General features: G+C 41.8%; 1 protein-coding gene across 2 annotated transcripts; it reads left to right on the top strand.

Moving 5' to 3' along the window:
- The first annotated feature begins 27 nt into the window (after positions 1-27).
- On the top strand, positions 28-20,977 carry LOC129862008 (rab GDP dissociation inhibitor beta-like). Of its 2 annotated transcripts, none has more exons than XM_055933288.1 (11): positions 28-164; positions 1,162-1,269; positions 2,712-2,811; positions 2,998-3,132; positions 4,049-4,247; positions 4,619-4,750; positions 5,040-5,139; positions 11,953-12,124; positions 12,465-12,609; positions 20,232-20,286; positions 20,421-20,977. In XM_055933288.1, the coding sequence occupies exons 1-11, from the start codon at positions 120-122 to the stop codon at positions 20,574-20,576; spliced, it is 1,347 nt and encodes a 448-aa protein (XP_055789263.1). In that variant the 5' UTR covers positions 28-119; the 3' UTR covers positions 20,577-20,977. The 2 variants fall into 2 exon arrangements, with proteins under 2 accessions (XP_055789263.1, XP_055789262.1); XM_055933287.1 differs by lacking the exon at positions 28-164 and adding an exon at positions 883-965.
- Positions 20,978-21,019: the final 42 nt, after the last annotated feature.

Genomic DNA, 21,019 nt, shown 5'->3' on the forward strand with positions numbered 1-21,019 from the left:
CGTTCGCAGGGATCATTACCTGCGCTGCGCAGCCGGAAAACTTTTCAACTACCAAACAGCCATTCCATTTTCACTGACATAAATAACCGTAGGGATAAAGTAAAGAAGGACACTCAGCTATGGATGAAGAATATGATGTTATCGTTCTCGGTACCGGCTTAACGGTGAGAAAATGGACAAAGCAATAGTACGAACTTCCAATAGTCGAAGCATGCTCATGCATGACATGTCACAGTTAGGTGTGTAGGCTAACCTGTAGGCTAATGTCATAGCTAACTAACGTTAGTTATAAATTAGCTTGCTTTCTCTTTTGTTAGATATCCATTTTAAGTTATTTTCAGAAATGTGTCTGCTTTGTTTTTCAGTAGTGTTATCTGTGTGTGGTGATACTTTCCACAGTCTGCAACAAGTGACAGCTCACGTACAATAACTAGTATTTCCTGTTATTTTCAACTAGAGTAAAATCACAGATAGAACAATGAGACAGATATTTCACAGGATGTATAAATGTGAAGCATCTGCTTGGCGTTTCCACTCACTACCAAATATGGTAGTGAGAGGAAGCCCACTGGCGGGCAGTGGGAGATGGATTTTGGCCGAGATTCTGAAAATTCTTATCGACAAAAACATTTGATCTCGATACAGTTTTCTGTAGCCAAAACTAAAATATGCTATTAACAGAGTGGACCAAGGTTCGTAGACTTTACCCTTTGTGAACGTTTTTAAAAAGTATTGTTGTTTAGAAGGAACGTAAAGGCGAAATGAGCAATTGCACACGCGCACTTCACAGAATAGGCGTTCCCTAACGGAAACATGCAGATGATGCTAGAACGCGCCAATAGGATTTCGCTCACACGTGCCTGGCTCTTCACCCCTCCTTGCTTGTTCTGGCCACTATGGCTCACGTGTTCACATTGGAAACGACAGGCTGTGGTCTATCTTGGTTTAGTTATAAAAAATCATTGGTAAAATGTAGCTAACGTTAGCTAGTTGGCTACACTAGTTAAGTACTAGTAGCCAGTTTAGCTAGTTGTGGTGTTAGCTGTTATACTGTTTACATTGTTATTTAAACATCTGTCTAAAACATAAAATACCACTTTTATACATCTATTTGTGTGTAACGAACTTACCTATCTGACTTCTATCTATTTATTTCCAAAGGAATGCATTCTGTCTGGCATAATGTCAGTGAAGGGGAAGAAGGTGCTTCATATGGACAGGAACTCGTACTATGGAGCAGAGAGCGCTTCCATCACACCACTGGAAGACGTAAGCTAAGGCACACAAGATGACCATTTTTATGCTATCATGCCTGTCCTGTTTTCTTTTGGTCAAACCTTAACTAGGCCAGCCCAGTAATTGGCTCAACTCAGATCAGTAGTGTGGAAAGGGTATTAACCTGGGCTGTATTCATTATTCGAATTCCGTTGCAAAACGTTTCATCCTTTGCAAAACGTTTTGCAATGGATACCGTTTACCATTTACTCTAGAACCCAATCGGAACCAAACAGGGAGGGACCTACCTGAAGTTGTCCAGTAGACACTTGTTTCCGTTGCAAAAAGTTTTCCATTTGTAGTAAACCAAATGTTTTGTAACGGAATCCAACTAATGAATACACACCAGTGGTTCTAAAACAGCCCACATCGTGTGGTGTTGTCACACAAATATAGAGTTACATGTTCTATTATCTATGTTGTCACACAAATATAGAGTTACATGTTCTATTATCTATGTTGTCACACAAATATAGAGTTACATGTTCTATTATCTATGTTGTCACACAAATATAGAGTTACATGTTCTATTATCTATGTTGTCACACAAATACAGAGTTACATGTTCTGTTATCTATGTTGTCACACAAATATAGAGTTACATGTTCTATTATCTATGTTGTCACACAAATATAGAGTTACATGTTCTATTATCTATGTTGTCACACAAATACAGAGTTACATGTTCTGTTATCTATGTTGTCACACAAATATAGAGTTACATGTTCTATTATCTATGTTGTCACACAGATATAGAGTTACATGTTCTATTATCTATGTTGTCACACAAATATAGAGTTACATGTTCTGTTATCTATGTTGTCACACAAATATAGAGTTACATGTTCTGTTATCTATGTTGTCACACAAATATAGAGTTACATGTTCTGTTATCTATGTTGTCACACAAATATAGAGTTACATGTTCTGTTATCTATGTTGTCACACAAATACAGAGTTACATGTTCTATTATCTATGTTGTCACACAAATACAGAGTTACATGTTCTGTTATCTATGTTGTCACACAAATATTGAGTTACATGTTCTGTTATCTATGTTGTCACACAGATATTGAGTAACATGTTCTATTAGCTATGTTGTCATACAGATATAGAGTAAGTAACATGTTATGTTATCTATGCTGTCATATCTCATTGTTATAGTTGAGGCACAGCTGAGTTTGAGCTACTCAAAAACTGACAGCACTGTTTTACTGTCAAAGAAATTAAGTAATCAAATCAAAGTTTATTTGTCACGTGCGCCGAATACAACAGGTATAGACCTTACAGTGAAATGCTTATTTACAGGCTCTAACCAATAGTGCAAAAAAAGGTATTAGGTGAACAATGGGTAGATAAAGAAATAAAAACAACAAGTAATAACAAATAAAATGTTTAATCATTCCTGTTTTGTTTTTTTCTTGTCCCCCTCCAGTTGTACAAACGCTTCAGCCTTCCAGGTAAACCTCCGGAGTCCATGGGAAGAGGTCGGGACTGGAGCGTGGACCTCATCCCAAAGTTCCTGATGGCCAATGGTAGGAAAGCAATATGGCATTCTAGATATAATACTGAGTGCAGGGTTGTGTTTATTAGCCACCCCACACGGAGGGGGGGGGGGGGGACTGGAACAGGAAGGGACTAACTGGCCTTGTCCAATAAGAAATGTTTTCCTTTGTATGCCCTAATGACCAGGTCTCTTTTCCTCTCTGGGCTCTACCCAGGTCAGCTGGTGAGGATGTTGCTGATCACTCAGGTGACCCGTTACCTGGACTTCAAGGTGATCGAGGGCAGCTTCGTCTACAAGAAGGGAGCCATCTACAAAGTGCCTGTCACTGAGACAGAGGCACTGGCCTCCAGTGAGTGTATATACACTAGGTGTACAAAACATTAACAACACCTGCTCTTTCCATGACCGACTGACCAGGTGAAAGCTAAGATCCCTTCTTGATGTCACTTGTTAAATCCACTTCAATCAGTGTAGATGAAGGGGAGGAGACAGGTTAAAGAAGGATTTTTAAGCCTTGAGACAATTGAGACATGGATTGTCTATGTCTCAAGAGGGTGAATGGGCAAGACAAACGATTTTAAGTGCCTTTGAATGGGTTATGGTAGTAGATGCCATGCTCACCGGTTTGTGTCAAGGACTGTAATGCTACTGGGTTTTTCACACTCAACAGTTTCCCATGTGTATCAAGAATGGTTCATGACCCAAAGAACATCCAGCCAACTTGACACAACTGTGATCAACATGGGCCAGCATCCCTGTGGAATGCTTTCAACACCTTTTGGAGTCCATGCCCTGACAAATTGAGGCCGTTCTGAGCGTAATGGCGGGGGGTGCAGCGCAATATTAGGAAGGTGTTCTTAATGTTTTGTACACTCAGTGTATATCAATGGGATTCTCAGATGCTTATTTCTATAATATTATGCCATTAAGTACAAATAAACTTACAGTACAGTGAGTGCATACATTTGTTGGTATGTATATGTTATCTTCTCGGTTGATTATTTGTGGATGACCTATCCTCCTCAAGGAGAAAAAGTTAAGTCTAGTAAGTCGTATTCTATTAACTTATGCTATAGCTATACAACTTAACCAAGCTTTTATCCCAAGCGACTTACAGTATTTCTGAGCGCATCCATTTTTTTTGTATGTGTATGTGACCCCCACAGGAATTGAATCCACAACCACACAGGACCACATTCTTAGTCTCATTTCAGACCAAAGCAGCTTTTTCTATTTCTGTCTGACTGACTTTTCTGACACCTCAGGTTTGATGGGGATTTTCGAGAAGAGGCGGTTTAGGAACTTCTTGATCTTCGTTGCCAACTACGACTTGAACGATCCCAAAACCATGGAGGGTGTCGACCCCAACAAGTCGACGATGCGTGACCTGTACAAGAAGTTCAGCCTGGGCCAGGATGTGATGGACTTCACTGGTCACGCCCTCGCTCTCTACAGGACAGACGAGTAAGTGGCTTTGTCTGAAATAGGACAAATATAAGCACCCATATTATTATAATAATAATACAATTATAGGGAAGTGGGTGCCATTTCTATATATACTATATGTGTGGATGTTTCTTGAGGTTTTATTTAGTATTATTTATTGTGAGAGCTCGGGTGAGTACGATTTTTGTCTTCTACACTATTAGAAACTTGAATGATGGGAATTAATAGGAAGGGCGACTGTCCACTGTGTTCAGGCAGGTACAAATAATTCAAGGGGTGTCAAATCTAAAATATGTAACATCTATAAACATAAGCATTTTTGATGGCTTATTCATGAACATTTTAACAAAGTAACCGTGTTACAATCTAGTATTTGTGTGATCTCTCAGCTACCTGGATCAGCCCTGCATCAACACTATCAATAGGATCAAACTATACAGTGAGTCTCTGGCCAGATACGGCAAGAGCCCTTACCTCTACCCTCTCTACGGCCTGGGGGAGCTGCCACAAGGCTTTGCCAGGTAAGATTACTTAGTCTCCGCCCTGCTATTATGTAATTGTTCCTGATTAATCAAGAATTCCTGATTTTCTGACGCTATCGTTTTCAGTACATACTAGAGTTGAAGTTAACCTACTCCCAAACCAATATCCTACTGATTTCAGTTGTTCTGATCATATAAATAAAATCTCATTCTAGTTCTGTGGTTCTGATCACATCCCTGATTTGACTGTTTTTAGCCTTTTGCTTAACTAACCCATCCCATGCTCCACTATTCACCAGTGTCTTTGACTTGACTTCTCTCCCTCTAGGTTGAGCGCTATCTATGGTGGGACCTACATGCTGAACAAGCCCATAGAGGAGATTGTTATGGAGAATGGAAAGGTGGTGGGGGTCAAGTCAGAGGGAGAGGTGAGTTTTTGTCACATTTTTGCCTCAAGCAATAAGACCCGGGGGGGGGGTGTGATATATGGCCAATATACCACGGCTAAGGGCTGATCTTATGTATGACGCAACTCGGAGTGCCTGGATACAGGCCTTAGCCGTGGTATATTGGCCATATATCACAAACCCCTGAGGTGCCTTATTGCTATTATAAACTGGTTACCAACTTAGTTAGAGCAGTACAAATATCTTTGGGATTCATACCCGTGGTATAGGGTCTGATATATTTTTGGTCATGTAGTGTATGCGGACACCTGCTCGTCGGCATTAATATGGAGTTGGTCCCCCTTTGATGCTATAACAGCTTCCACTCCTCTGGGAAGGCTTTCCACTAGATGTTGGAACATTGCTGCGGGGACTTGCTTACATTCAGCCACGAGCATTAGTGAGGTAATTAGTCCTGGCTCACAGTCGGCGTTCCAATTCATCCCAAAGGTGTTCGATGGGGTTGAGGTCAGGGCTCTGTGCAGGTCAGTTCTTCCACACCGATCTCGACAAACCATTTCTGTATGGACGTTGCTTTGTGCATGGGGGCATTGTCATGCTGAAACAGGAAAGGGCCTTCCCCAAACTGTTGCCACAACGGTGGACGCACAGAATCATCTAGAATGTCATTGTCTGCTGTAGCGTTAAGATTTCCTTTCACTGGAACTAAGGGGTCTAGCCCGAACCATCAAAAACAGCCCCAGACCATTATTCCTCCCCCACCAAAATGTACAGTTGGCACTATGCTTTCGGACAGGTAGCGTTCTCCTGGCATCCGCCAAACGCAGATTCGTCCGTCGGAGTGCCAGATGGTGAAGCGTGATTCATCACTCCAGAGAACGTGTTTCCACTGCTCCAGTCCAATGGCGGTGCGCTTTACACCACTCCAGCCGATGCTTGGCATTGTGCATGGTGATCTTAGGCTTGTGTGCTGCTGCTCGGCCATGGAAATTTCATTCGTGGAGCTTCCGACGAACAGTTATTGTGCTGACGTTGCTTCCAGAAGCAGTTTGGAACTCGGTAGTGAGTGTTGCAACCAAGGACAGACGATTTTAACGCACTACCCGCTTCAACACTCAGTGGTCCCGTTCTGTGAGCTTGTGTGGCCTACAACTTTGCGGCTGAGCCGTTGTTGCTCCTAGACGTTTCCACTTCACAATAACAGCACTTACAGTTGACTGGGGCAGCTCTAGCAGGGCAGACATTTGACGAACTGACTTGTTGGAAAGGTGGCATCCTATGACAGTGGCACGTTGAAAGTGACTGAGCTCTTCAGTAAGGCCATTTTACTGCCAATGTTTGTCTATGGAGGTTGCATGGCTGTGGGCTCAATTTTATATACCTGTCAGCAACAAGTGTGGCTGAAATAGCCAAATCCACACATTGGAAGGGGGTCCAGATACTTTTGGCTGATAGCCGTGGTACACTATATATATATATATATACAATCAGCATTCAGGGCTCAAACCACCCAGTTTATAATTATTGTTTTATATTAGTTCCTCATGGTGAATGTCTTTTGGCAGTGTATACAACTGACAAAATTTGAATGGTTCCAGATGGCGGTTCGCTAACTCTCACATGGTGCTGACAGAGATGGTCGCTTCGCGTTCTTAGGAAACTATGCAGTATTTCGTTTTTTTATGTATTATTTCTTACACTGTTACCCCAGGAAATCTTAAGTCTTATTACATACAGCCGTGGAGAACTATTGGATATAAGAGCAACGTCAACTTACCAACATTACCACCAGGAATATGGCTTTCCCGAAGCGGATCCTCTGTTTGGACCACCACCCAGGACAATGGATCGGATCCCAGTAGGAGACCCAAAACAACGGTGCCGTGGAAGGGGCAGACAGAGCGGTCTTCTGGTCAGGCTCTGTAGACGGGCACATCGCTCACTGCTCCCGTGTATACTACTCGCCAATGTTCAGTCTCTTGACAACAAGGTAGACTAAATTCGAGCAAGGGTTGCCTTCCAGAGATACATCAGAGATTGTAACATTCTCTGTTTCACGGAAACATGGCTCAGTCGGGATACGTTATCAGAGTCGGTACAGCCACCCGGTTTCTTTACGCATCGCGCCGACAGAAACAAACATCTCTCTGGTAAGAAGAAGGGCGAGGGTGTTTGCCTTATGATTAACGAGTTGTGGTGTGATCATACCAACATACAGGAACTCAAGTCCTTGTTCACCTGACCTCGAATTCCTTACAATCAAATGCCGACCGCATTATCTACCAAGAGAACCAAGAGAATTTTAATCACAGCCGTGTATATCTCCCCCAAGCAGACACCTCGACGGCCCTGAAAGAACTTCATTGGAAACTGGAAACCATATATCCCGAGCCTGCATTTATTGTAGCTGGGGATTTTAACAAAGCTAATCTGAAAACAAGGCTCCCTAATTTTTATCAGCATATTGAATGCACAACCCGGGCTGGCAGCATTCTGGATCATTGTTACTCTAACTTCTGCGATGCATACAAAGCCCTCCCTCGCCCTCCTTTCGTCAAATCTGACCACGACTCGATTTTGTTGCTCCCAGCCTATAGACAGAAACTAAAACGGGAAACGTCCGTGCTCACGTCTGTTCAACGCTGGTCCGACCAATCTGATTCCACGATCACAAGGACTGTGATATGTTCCGGATCGCCTCAGACAACAACATTGATGTATACGGTGAGCAAGTTTATTAGCGAGTGCATCGGTGATGTTGTACCCACGGTAACTATTAAAACCTCCCCCAACCAGAAACTGTGGATTGATGGCAGCATTCGTGCAAAACTGAAAGCGTGAACCACTGCTTTTAATCATGGCAAGGCGACCGGAAACATGACCGAATACAAACAGTGTAGCTATTCCCTCCACAAGGCAATCAAACAAGCTAAGCATCAGTATAGAGACAAAGTAGAGTCGCAATTCAACGGCTCAGACACAAAACGTATGTGACAGGGTCTACAGTCAATCACGGATTACAAAAAGAAAACCAGCCCTGTTACGGACCCGAAGTCTTGCTCCCAGACAAACTTAACAACTGCTTTGCTCACTTTGAGGACAATACAGTGCCACTGACAGGGCCGCTACCAAAACTTGCGGGCTCTCCTCCACCGCAGCCAATGTGAGTAAAACATTTAAACGTGTTAACTTCTCTGGGATATGTGGGACGGTAGCGTCCCACTTAACCAACAGCCAGTGAAATTGCAAGGCGCCAAATTCAAAACAACAAATCTCATAATTAAAATTCCTCAAACATACAAGTATTATACACCATTTTAAAGATAAACTTCTCGTTAATCCAGCCAAAGTGTCTGTCTGATTTCAAAAAGGATTTACGGCAAAAGCACACATTGCGATTATGTTAGCTCAGTACATAGCCACAGAAAAACACAGCCATTTTTCCAGCCAAAAAGAGGAGTAACAAAAAACAGATATAGAGTTAAAATTAATCACTAACCTTTGATGATCTTCATCAGATGACACTCATAGGACTTCATGTTACACAATACATGTATGTTTTGTTCGGTAAAGTTCATATTTATATCCAAAAATCTGAGTTTAGGCGGGACGCTACTCTCTCACTTGGCCAAAAGCCAGAGAAAATGCAGCGCGCCAAATTCAAATAAAATATTATAAAAATCTAACTTTCATTAAATCACACATGAAATATACCAAATTAAAGCTACACATGTTGTGAATCCAGCCAACATGTCTGATTTCAAATAGGCTTTTCGGCGAAAGCACACCAAACGATTATGTTAGGTCAGTACATAGCCACAGAATAACACAGCCATTTTTCCAGCCAAAGATAGGAGTCACAAAAAGCAGAAATAGAGATAAAAATGAATCACTAACCTTTTGATGTTCTTCATCAGATGACACTCATAGGACATCATGTTACACAATACATGTATGTTTTGTTCGATAATGTGCATATTTATATCCACAAATCTCGGTTTACATTGGCGCCATGTTCAGAAATGCCTCCCAAATATCCGGAGAAATTGCAGAGAGACACGCCAAATAACAGAAATACTCATCATAAACTTTGATGAAAGATACATGTTTTACATAGAATTGAAGATACACTTGTTCTTAATGCAACCGCTGTGTCAGATTTCAAAAAAACTTTACGGAAAAAGCACACCATGCAATAATCTGAGACGGCGCTCAGATATAACAACATTTATCCGCCATGTTGGAGTCAACAGAAATACGAAATTACATCATAAATATTCCCTTTGATGATCTTCATCAGAATGCACTCCCAGGAATCCTAGTTCCACAATAAATCGTTGTTTTGTTCGATAATGTCCATTACTTATGTCAAAGTAGCTACTTTTGCTAGCATGTTTAGTACACATGTCCAAACGCTCGCGCAGATCCAGGCGAACGTCAGACGAAAACTTTAAAAAGTCATATTACAGGTCGAATAAACTTGTCAAACTAAGTAGAGAATCAATCTTCAGGATGTTGTTATCATAAATATTAAATAACGTTCCAACCGGAGAATTCCTTTGTGTCTACAGAAGTAATGGAACGCAAGCCGATATCATTTGGAATGCGCGTGACCAAGAACTGGCACTCTGCCAGACCACTGACTGAAACACCTCCCATCCGGCCCCACATCACAGTAGAGGCTTCATTCAACGTTCTACAGACTGTTGACATCTAGTGGAAGGCGTAGGAAGTGCAAACAGATCCATATCTTACTGGGATTTGAATAGGCGATGAGTTGAAAATCGACCAGCCTCAGAATTCTCACTTCCTGTTTGGATTTTTTTCTCAGGTTTTTGCCTGCCATATGAGTTCTGTTATACTCACAGACATCATTCAAACAGTTTTAGAAACTCCAGAGTGTTTTCTACCCAATAGTAATAATAATATGCATATATTATCATCTGGGACAGAGTAGGAGGCAGTTCACTCTGGGCAGTTCACTCTATTCATCCAAAAGTGAAAATGCTGCCCCCTATCACAAAAGTTAACCCTCGCAAGGCTGCCAGCCCAGACGGCATCCCTAGCCGCGTCCTCAGAGCATGCGCAGACCAGCTGGCTGGTGTGTTTACGGACATATTCAATCAATCCCTATCCTAGTCTGCTGTTCCCACATGCTTCAAGAGGGCCACCATTGTTCCTGTTCCCAAGAAAGCTAAGGTAACTGAGCTAAACAACTATCGCCCCATAGCACTCACTTCCGTCATCATGAAGTGCCCTACTTCCGTCATCATGAAGTGCCCTACCTGACACCCTAGACCCACTCCAATTTGCTTACTGACCTAATAGGTCCACAGACGACACAATCGCAATCAAACTGCACACTGCCCTAACCCATCTGGACAAGAGGAATGCCTATGTAAGAATGCTGTTCATCGATTACAGCTCAGCATTTAACGCCATAGTACCCTCCAAACTCGTCATTAAGCTCGAGACCCTGGGTCTCGACCCCCGCCCTGTGCAGCTGGGTCCTGGACTTTCTGATGGGCCGCCCCCAGGTGGTGAGGGTAGGAAACAACATCTCCACCCCGCTGATCCTCAACACTGGGGCCCCACAAGGGTGCGTTCTCAGCCCTCTCCTGTTCACCCGTGACTGCGTGGCCATGCACGCCTCCAACTCAATCATCAAGTTTGCAGATGACACTACAGTGGTAAGCTTGATTACCAACAACGACGAGACGGCCTACAGGGAGGAGGTGAGGGCCCTCAGAGTGTGGTGTCAGGAAAATAACCTCACACTCAATGTCAACAAAACAAAGGTGATGATCGTGGACTTCAGGAAACAGCAGAGAGAGCACCCCCCTATCCACATCGACGGGACAGTAGTGGAGAAGGTGTAAAGTTTTTTTTTTTTTTTTTTTGTTCCTCGGCGTACACATCACAGACAAACTGAAATGGTCCACCCACACAGAGAGCGTGGTGAAGAAGGCGCAACAGCACCTCTTCAACCTCAGGAGGCTGAAGAAATTTGTCTTGTCACTGAAAACACTCACAGACTTTTACAGATGCACAATCGAGAGCATCCTATCGGGCTGTATCACCACCTGGTACGGCAACTGCTCCGCCCACAACCGTAAGGCTCTCCAGAGGGTAGTGAGGTCTGCACAACGCATCACCGGGGGCAAACTACTTGCCCTCCAGGACACCTACACCACCCGATGTCACAGGAAGGCCAAAAAGATCATCAAGGACAACAACCACCCGAGCCACTGCCTGTTCACCCCGCTATCATCCAGAAGGCGAGGTCAGTACAGGTGCATCAAAGCTGGGACCAAGAGACTGAAAAACAGCTTCTATCTCAAGGCCATCGGACTGTTAAACAGCCATCACTAACATTGAGTGGTTGCTGCCAACATACTGACTCAAATCTCTAGCCACTTTAATAATTAAAAATTGGATGTAATAAATGTATCACTAGCAACTTTAAACAATGCCACTTTATATAATGTTTACATACCCTACATTACTCATCTCATATGTATATACTGTACTCTATACCATCTACTGCATCTTGCCTATGCCGCACGGCCATTGCTCATCCATATATTTTATATGTACATATTCTTATTCATTCCTTTACACTTGTGTGTATAAGGTAGTTGCTGTGAAATTGTTAGATTACTTGTTAGATATTACTGCACGTCGGACCTAAAAGCACAAGCATTTCTCTACACTCGCATTAACATCTGCTAACCATGTGTATGTGACCAATAAAACTTAACCCTGAACCTATCCTTACCCACCCTCACCTGAATTATAAACCCTAAACAATACCATCTCTCCTTTCCTCTCCAGATAGCCCGTTGTAAGCAGCTGATCTGTGACCCCAGCTACGTCATGGACAGAGTCAGCAAGGTTGGCCAAGTGGTCCGTATCATCTGTGTCATGAGCCACCCCATCAAGAACACCGGCGACGTCAACTCCTGCCAGATCATCATCCCTCAGATCCAGGTCAACAGGAAACATGGTGAGACCCCTGGATACTAGGGTACTTCGTAACACATTTATAACCCATACATAACACATTCATAAGCAGTACATGAGCATTTCATCAATTCTTGTGTGTGTGAAATTTAAGTTGCCACTTGTTGTGACTTTTTTTTTGAATGGCATCGCCTGTGTTCATTCGGGACCAAACGGAAGAAAACAGAAACAGGGAGGGTCTACCTGGAATAAACGCAGATGTTTTTGCTTTTTTTCTGTTTTCAAAACGTTTTGCTACTTTTTACACCCTACTGAACACAAGGCAGTGGAGCTTAGTTGAGGGTGTATGATATGTTACTGGTCTCTTGTGTTTTTTGTGGCAGACATCTACGTGTGTATGATCTCCTCGGCCCACAACGTGGCAGCGCAGGGCAAGTACATTGCCATCGCCAGCAGCGTAGTGGAGACTAAGGACCCAGAGAAGGAACTCAAGCCAGCCCTGGATCTCCTGGAGCCCATTGAACAGAAGTAGGCTTTTGATTCTATGTTGCTATACTGTACTGCACTCTACTATAAGATACACTGTTATACTACTGTACTGTTACACTAGTGTCTGGTAAAGGGTATTCACTGACATTTTCAACCTATCCCTAACCCGGTCTGTAATACTAACTTGTTTTGAGTAGACCACCATAGTCCATGTGTCCAAGAACGCCAAGGTAACCTACCCAAATGACTATCGCCCTGTAACACTCAGATACACAGTAAGAATATGTACAGTTGAAGTCGGAAATTTACATAGACCGTAGCCAAATACATTTAAACTCCGTTTTTCACAATTCCTGACATTTAATCCTCGTAAAAATTCCTTGTTTTAGGTCAGTTAGGATCACCACTTTATTTTAAGAATGTGAAATGTCAGAATAATAGTAGAGAGAAGGATTTATTTCAGCTTTTATTTCTTTCATCACATTCCCAGTGGGTCAGAAGTTTACATACACTCAATTAGTATTTGGTAGCATTGCTTTTAAATTGTTTAACTTGGGTCAAACGTTTTGGGTAGCCTTCCACAAGCTTCCCACATTAAGTTGGGTGAATTTTGGCCCATTCCTCCTGACAGGGCTGGTGTAACTGAGTCAGGTTTGTAGGCCTCCTTGCTCGCACACAGTTAGGGTTCTGCCCACAAATTTTCTACAGGATTGAGGTCAGCTCCCTGCCATCCAGGACCTTTATACCAGGCGGTGTCAGAGGAACGCCCCCAAAATGTTCAGACTCCAGTCACCCAAGCCATAGACCGTAATCTCTGCTACCGCATGGCAAGTGCTAGCACCAAGTGCACCAAGTCTGGAAACAACTGCTTAATAAGACAGCTAAATAGCTAATCAAATGTCTAACTGGACATTTTATTTGTTTACTAACTCTTGCACTGACTCTAAGCACACATACTGGACTCTACCCACACACTCGCACATACTTACACTCACACAGCAACACACACATACTGAAAGTATTCATTCCCCTTGACTTATTCCACATCTTGTTGTTACAACCTGAATTCTAAATGGATTAGTTTTTTTTTTGACCCATCTAGACACAATACCCCATGATGATAAAGTGAAAACATGCTTTTAGAAATGTTTGCAAATTTATTGAACATGAAATATAGATATCTAATTTACTTAAGTATTCATACCCCTGAGTCAGTACTTTGTAGAATCACTTTTGGCAGCGATTACAGCTGTGAGGCTTTCTGGGTAAGTCTCTTAAGAGCTTTCCACACCTCGATTGTGAAAAATTTGCCTATTATTATTTTCTAAATTCTTCAAGCTCCTTCAAATTAGTTGAATACCTCCCAGTATCTGGTGGAAAGCATACTGAACCAGATTTTGCAAGTACAAAATTCTGTTTACTTGTTATATCCTGAAACTCCCTAGTCCTTAATGATTACAAGCATATCCATAACATGATTCATCAACCACTATGCTTGAAAATATGGAGAGTGATACTCAGTAATGTGTTGTATTGGATTTGCCCCAAACATCACTTTTTTGTCCTGAATACAAAGTGTTAACTGCTTTGCCATATTTTTTTGCAGTATTACTTTAGTGCCTTGTTGCAAACAGGATGCATGTTTTGGAATAGTTTTATCCTGTACACGCTTCCTTTTCACTCTGTCATTTGGGTTAGTATTGTGGAGTAACTACCCTGTTGATCCATCCTCAGTTTTCGCCTGTCACAGCCATTGGTGAAATCCCTTAACTACCAGTAGAGTTGAACATGTGATGGAAACACATTGAACTTTACATATTCATTTACCGAATAAAAATGTAGAGCCACTGAACACGCCGATTTGGCACGTGTTTTTCTGTTGCTCATTAGAACAATTGTATTTCATAGTCACGGTGGTGTGTTTCCTGAACGATTTCCACGTTCGGTTAATGAGGTTTGTCCCCCATGAGACACTAGATGTGGAAGCCAATTTAACTTCCTCAAAATCCCCAGAATGAATCTAAGATAACTCAAGAAATCAGTAATGTTAGTTTTTTTCCATCAAACTAATGTGTCTGGTGCAGTAAGAAAATGTGTGCCGTGTTGTATTATATAAACAAAATCAGAGCTGCTGGGTAGGTCTGTCTCACTGAACAAGTCCGTTTGGTGGAAACACCACTGTTGGAAAATGCTAATATTTTATTTATGCAAATCTTTGAATATTCGCATGAAAATCTGTCACCAATTGGACGGAAACCTAGCTACTGTTAATCTACAGCTGTTGTTTACCAAGCATGTGACAAATACAATTCGATTTTTGGTTTACTACTGTAACTATTATACTGTTATGTAAGGGATAATCATTTTGAGGAAGTTAAATTGCTTCCACATCTAGTGTCTCATGGGGGACAAACATCATTAACCGAACGTGGAAATCGTTCAGGAAACACACCTCCGTGACTATGAAATACAATTGTTCTAATGAGCAACAGAAAAACACGTGCCAATCGGCGTGTTCAGTGGCTCTACATATTCATTTACCGAATAAAAATGTAAAGTTCAATGTGTTTCCATCACATGTTCAACTCTACTGGTAGTAATCAAAGGGGGCTATGCAATGTAAGGAAAAGTGTGTTCCACGAAGCGCTAGTGAAGTGGAACTGACCTTCCAGAGTTGCATTGATTTCCGTAGAACGCATATAAATGTGTTCAACGTCTACTGAAGTAGCTAGCTAGCAAGTTTACTCGATAGCAACAGTAGTTACCATGGTAACTAAACAGCCTTACTAGTTTAGCTAACCAAACCATCAGTTCTATCTAGCTTGCTATTATGAAAGTAGAATTCAACAATAACACTGTTTTCAATTCCACGTTTGCTTCCAGAAGCAGCTCAAACAAAACATGTAAAAATGGACTATTGAATTGTACCGTGCGTTATTTAAGTGATAATGCCCGAGAAGCCAGTGTTTGGAGGATTTATCAAACGTTGGGACAGACCTACTCATTCAAGGGTTTTGCTTTATTTATATTATTTTCTACATTGTTGAATAATAGTGAAGACATCAAAACTATGAAGTAACACACATGGAATCATGTAGTAACCAAAAAAGTGTTAAACAAATCAAAATATATTTTAGATTCATCAAAGTAGCCACCTTTTGCCTTGATGACAGCTTTGCACACACTTGGCATTGTCTTCACTATTATTCTACAATGTAGAAAATAGTAAAAATAAAGAAAAACCCTGGAATGAGTAGGTGTCAACTTTTAACTAATAGTGTATTTTCATAAAAGACGTTATTGTGATGAATTCCACAAGATATTGTCCAGACACAAATCTAGGGTTGCTACCCAAGCCGGCTGATCGTTCGTTCTATCGGTTCGGTTGCTAGAGACGTGTTCCAGTCGTTCAGTCTTTTTGTTCTGCATCTATGAACACATCCTATGGAACACCGTTTGGGTCTTTGCATCAAAAAAGATATATGTCATATAACACAATTTGACGTGTCAAATAAGATGGTTGACCAATCAGGACCTGAATATGACTGCACGTCACATAATAATTTAACACGTTCGTAATTTTTTTACGTAAAAAGATATATGTCATATAACACAATTTGACGTGTCAAATACGATGGTTGACCAATCAGGACCTGAATATGACTGCACGTCACATAATAATTTAACACGTTCGTAATTTTTTTTACGTAGACAATAGTGCGTGGATGTTTTGGAGTCTGATAACTCTGAGGAGGATGTTGGGGGGGGGGGGGGGGGGGGGGATATTGGGTATTGAGTAGACCGATACCCCATTTCATTGATCCTCAATCCTTAGGTAAAGCTGTACAGTGCAATATGAATGTCAATACACACAATAGGCTGACTGGGGAGGTGATTTCACACAGTCACAGTCCCGCGACAACGCTAATATTTGCATAAACTCTTCACAGTTGTGTTCTGTGGGTGTCACAGAGTAGACTCACATTCCAACCTTGTTTAACATTATCTAGTCAAAATATGGCATCATTCCACCAATTGTAATTCTGCATCACTTTCAAATAGGTACTTTTATTTTGAAGGCAAACCGCAAATTCCACTATTGTGCCTATGTAACCGATGTGAAATGGCTAGCTAGTTAGCGGTGGTGCGCGCTAATAGCGTTTCAATCGGTGACGTCACTTGTTGTTCCCCTTGACCTGCAAGGGCCGCGGCTTCTACACCTGCATTGCTTGCTGTTTGGGGTTTTACGCTGGGTTTCTGTACAGCACTTTGAGATATCAGCTGATGTAATTTTGTGGCGTGATGGGTAACGATGCTTCCTGGGTGACTGTCTGTGTACAGAGGGTCCCTGGTTCGAACTCAGGCAAGGAGAGGGACGGAAGCAATACTGTTACACTTATTGTGGCTAGCTTCACAACACAACCCCGTCCGGTCGAGCCTCACTAGCCAGATGAAGCAAGCTGGCTGCTTATCATGTTAGCTTTGGCAACAGGGTTAAGTAGCTGTCTAGCTAGTGTTAAGGCTGCGAAAGTTCAACTGAGATAGGAACAGTAGCACACCTGAACTTGGTTAAAATAATTGTTTAATTCAAAAGTTAATAAATGGCAAATACAATTTCCGTATATACGGGTTCAATGTTTCATCACGCAGGATAAGACAGAGAACTGATTTGTTTCTAACAAAGATAGTATATTATACTCGTGACAGAGATTAGTTCCCTCTTCCGAGCCGGCCTGTCAGAGTAGAGACTGGGCGTGGTTTAGACTCACCCAGCCTATCGTTGGTGTTGGCACATAAGCTGGTCCCAGCCCCTTTGCGCTTTCTGGTGTCCTGTCGCTGTTGCTGTGTAGATTACGCTCCCTCACTCCAGAGACTGGGGTCAGACAGTTTTGTAACATTGTCTGAGATATTCGCACCTGTATACAATGTCCACTGTTCTCGCTCAAGGCTATCTACAGCTTCCCAGCACTCTTATCTGAGCTAACTGTTACTTCCAGCACACACACACAGACATCCAGGCTCCCAGGCCAACAGTTTGTCAATATCCAATCACATTTAATACAGTTGCTAATCACGTTTGTTATAGTATTCAATCGCATATAATATAGTTGCTAATATTCAATCACGTGTGTTATAGTATTACTCAGAACCTCACATATGTTCTTCGTGTGTATAGCTTATCTGTTATTGTCCATTGTACACCACAGTCAGCAGTCTTATGATTCACCCCCTCCCGTGTCTCTCTAAGATTAGCACAGTCTCGGTCACACAGTACAGTAAAGCGCCCTTTTTAACACACACACATTTCAGACTGCTGTTCATATCTTAACTCAGATACATTTGTTGCATACACACATATTTCACACAGTACAGCGCTCTATTTAACACACACACATTTCAGGCTGCTATTCATGGTTAGGCCCTGAGCACTGGTAAGAGTAGAGACTAATGGAAAATACAGGTTCACATGAGTCAGTAATTCAAACTTTAATGCATAAGAAGCCCTACTAGCTTATAGTTAGTTAAGCATGTCAAAAAAAAACTTATAAAACCCCACACTAGTTACATTTCAATAGGTGAACAACAACTGACTACCTAGCTAATACTTACTCACAAGGATTCCAAAACATTGCTACGAATAATGAAAATGACTGCAGTTTCTACTGGTCGTTGTTTTCAGACTGGTTGTATTGGTGATAGCTAGGTACCAAGCTAAAGCTAGCTACCCCAGAAGTTGCGTTCGAACAAATAATGCCTTATTACCAACGCGTATTGTAAACACATCGTTCGTGGCCGGTTTTTGCTTGTTTGCAGACTTCTTTTTTTTGTACAGCATTGACAGTGCTACTAATAGTGGTGGCGCTTGGCTTGCACATGCATATTCAGTGCACAAAACGTTCAATAATATAACGGTGTTATTTGACGTGTCAAATTTAATAGCTTATTTAACTTTTTTGACACGCAAAGACCCAAACGGCGTTCCATAGCAACCCAGTCATTCATTCTAAATGCTCCATTGCTATACTGCTAGCTAGCCAACTACGGCTAACTTAGTCACGTCAAAAAGTGCAGCCAGAATAACAGCAAATGAGCCGCATTTGTTCAAGCTGTTTTCTAGTGACATTTATTTGCACACATCCATAACAATGAGCTAATGAGGTGCGATTTCGCCTGGCTTAGAAAACGTGCTCACGTGTCAGAACACTGTTGTTCAGAGGAGCTAGCCAACAACACAGCTAACACAATCACTTCAAACTCAAGCTGGAAAGACTGCTAACTAGCTGCACTTCGTCTCGTAACTTTTTTCAATTAACATATATTTGTAAAAATAAGGCCAGCTGATTCATGATTTGACTGGCTGAAAAACACTGCCTGGCTGTCTCGTCCGACTCCCAACACGTTCATTACTATGGGACAGCTGGAGATCCAATTCGAATATTGAAACAATGTTGTAAATGTCGGAGAGAGAGACAGTAGGGTTTATACAAATCTCCGCTGTTGAAGCCTGTTGGTCTAAAAGAAATGTGAGATAATGTCTGTTTTTTATAGTGGAGATCAAGTTTATAAATTGCTTGACTGGGCTGATGAGGCAGTGGATCATTACATTTTACATTTACATTATTTAGCAGACGCTCTTATCCAGAGCGACTTACAAATTGGAACGTTCATACATATTCATCCTGGTCCCCCGTGGGTATTGAACCCTGGTCCCCCCGTGGGAATTGAACCCACAACCCTGGCGTTGCAAGCGCCATGCTCTACCAACTGAGCCACACGGGACCAAATATCACGTTGTCGGCAGGATCATGCAGGTGTAACAATTTAGCTTCCTTCCCTCTCCTAGCCCCGAACCCTAGGCACACATCAACAACTGGCTCCCACGAAGCATCGTTACCCATCGCGCCACAAAAGCCGGGGCCCTTGCAGAGCAAGGGGAACAACTACTTCAGGTCTCAGAGCGAGTGACGTCACCGATTGAAACGCTATTAGCGCGCACCACTGCTAACTAGCTAGCCATTTCACATCGGTTACAGAGGCAGATGGAACAGAGTAAATGGGCATTTTCATGTCATAGATTTAGCCGGTGGTAACTTGTGGAATAGACACCGGCTGGAATGCGGTTTAAATCAATCAGCATTCAGGATTAGACCCATCCGTTGTATAAAGAGAATTATAAACTGGGTGGTTCGAGCCCTGAATGCTGACAGCCATGGTATATCAGACCATATACCACGGGTACAACAAAACATGTTTACTACTCTAATTACATTGGTAACTAGTTTATAATAGCAATAAGGGACCTCAGGGTTTGTGGTGTATATGGCCAATATACCACGGCTAAGGGCTGTGTCCAGGCACTCCACATTACGGCGTGACTAAGAACAGCCCTTAGCCGTGGTATATTGGCCATATACCACACCACCTCGGGCCTTATTGCTTAAATAATGCATGCTCTAGAATGCCCTTCAAGCCAATGAGAAACGAGTATTCAACAATGCCATGGTATGAACTGTTTTACTACTAGCACAGGGGCTCACATCACTGGAACACAATGCTGTAAATACCGTTTTCACACTACTGAGATGTACTGCACTGGCCTGGCAACATATCCTCCATTCGTTGATGTTTTCTGACCCTGTTCAAACCTTCTCTCCTCACAGGTTTGTGAGCATCAGTGATCAATATGCACCAACTGACATGGGAAAAGACAGCCAGGTGAGTGAATTAGTCCTAATCCTCATGTTGGCCTTAATTTTATTTATAATTATTTTTTTTTAAATAATAATTTATAATTTATCATAATAGCATAATTTATCTTTCCCCTCTATTCTTCTGGGATATCTATGCAGATATTTATTTCACGTACATATGATGCAACGACCCACTTTGAGACCACCTGTGACGACATCAAGGACATCTACGAGCGTGCGATGGGCACTGAGTTTGACTTTGCAGAGATGGAGCGCACGAAGAACGACATCTTTGGAGACGCTGGTGATCAGTGATCGTATAACCAACGTGTCCAGACAACTCCAAATCTTAACAAACTGGTTTATAATCCAAATGTATTGTTGGAATCTGTATCAATGACCCTTTAAAACAATGGAAATACATTTGTAGAAAAAGAAGAATGAAATGTTTTACTAATAAGCGAACAATTTGTGGTGGCTACGTTTTGTAGGCTAATTTGTTTGACAGTTGGTTAAAAACATGCAATGATCGCATTGTGTGACATCATGAAGGTTTCTTCACTTTCTGACAAATGTGAATGTCGCTAAATAATTGGTTTTATTCGGGTTTATTACGTAGACAATATAAATGTGATATAAATTGTATTTTTTACATAAGGCACTATTCTGTGTTAAAGTGAAATAAAGATGTATTTTATCTGGAATAGAGAAAAGAACCATGGTCACTTTCATTTTTTTGTTGCATGTATGTGGTTGAA

Source organism: Salvelinus fontinalis, chromosome 9 (genome assembly GCF_029448725.1).
Source record: "Salvelinus fontinalis isolate EN_2023a chromosome 9, ASM2944872v1, whole genome shotgun sequence".
NCBI classification, from domain to species: domain Eukaryota; kingdom Metazoa; phylum Chordata; class Actinopteri; order Salmoniformes; family Salmonidae; genus Salvelinus; species Salvelinus fontinalis.

Bases quoted from the DNA above. Each gene is read 5' to 3' on its own strand.
- LOC129862008 (XM_055933287.1), top strand. From the start codon at position 897: ATGGCTCACGTGTTCACATTGGAAACGACAGGCTGTGGTCTATCTTGG. The intron at 3,133-4,048 runs GTGAGTGTATAT...CTGACACCTCAG, and splicing joins GACAGAGGCACTGGCCTCCA to GTTTGATGGGGATTTTCGAG. The intron at 4,751-5,039 runs GTAAGATTACTT...CTCTCCCTCTAG, and splicing joins CTGCCACAAGGCTTTGCCAG to GTTGAGCGCTATCTATGGTG.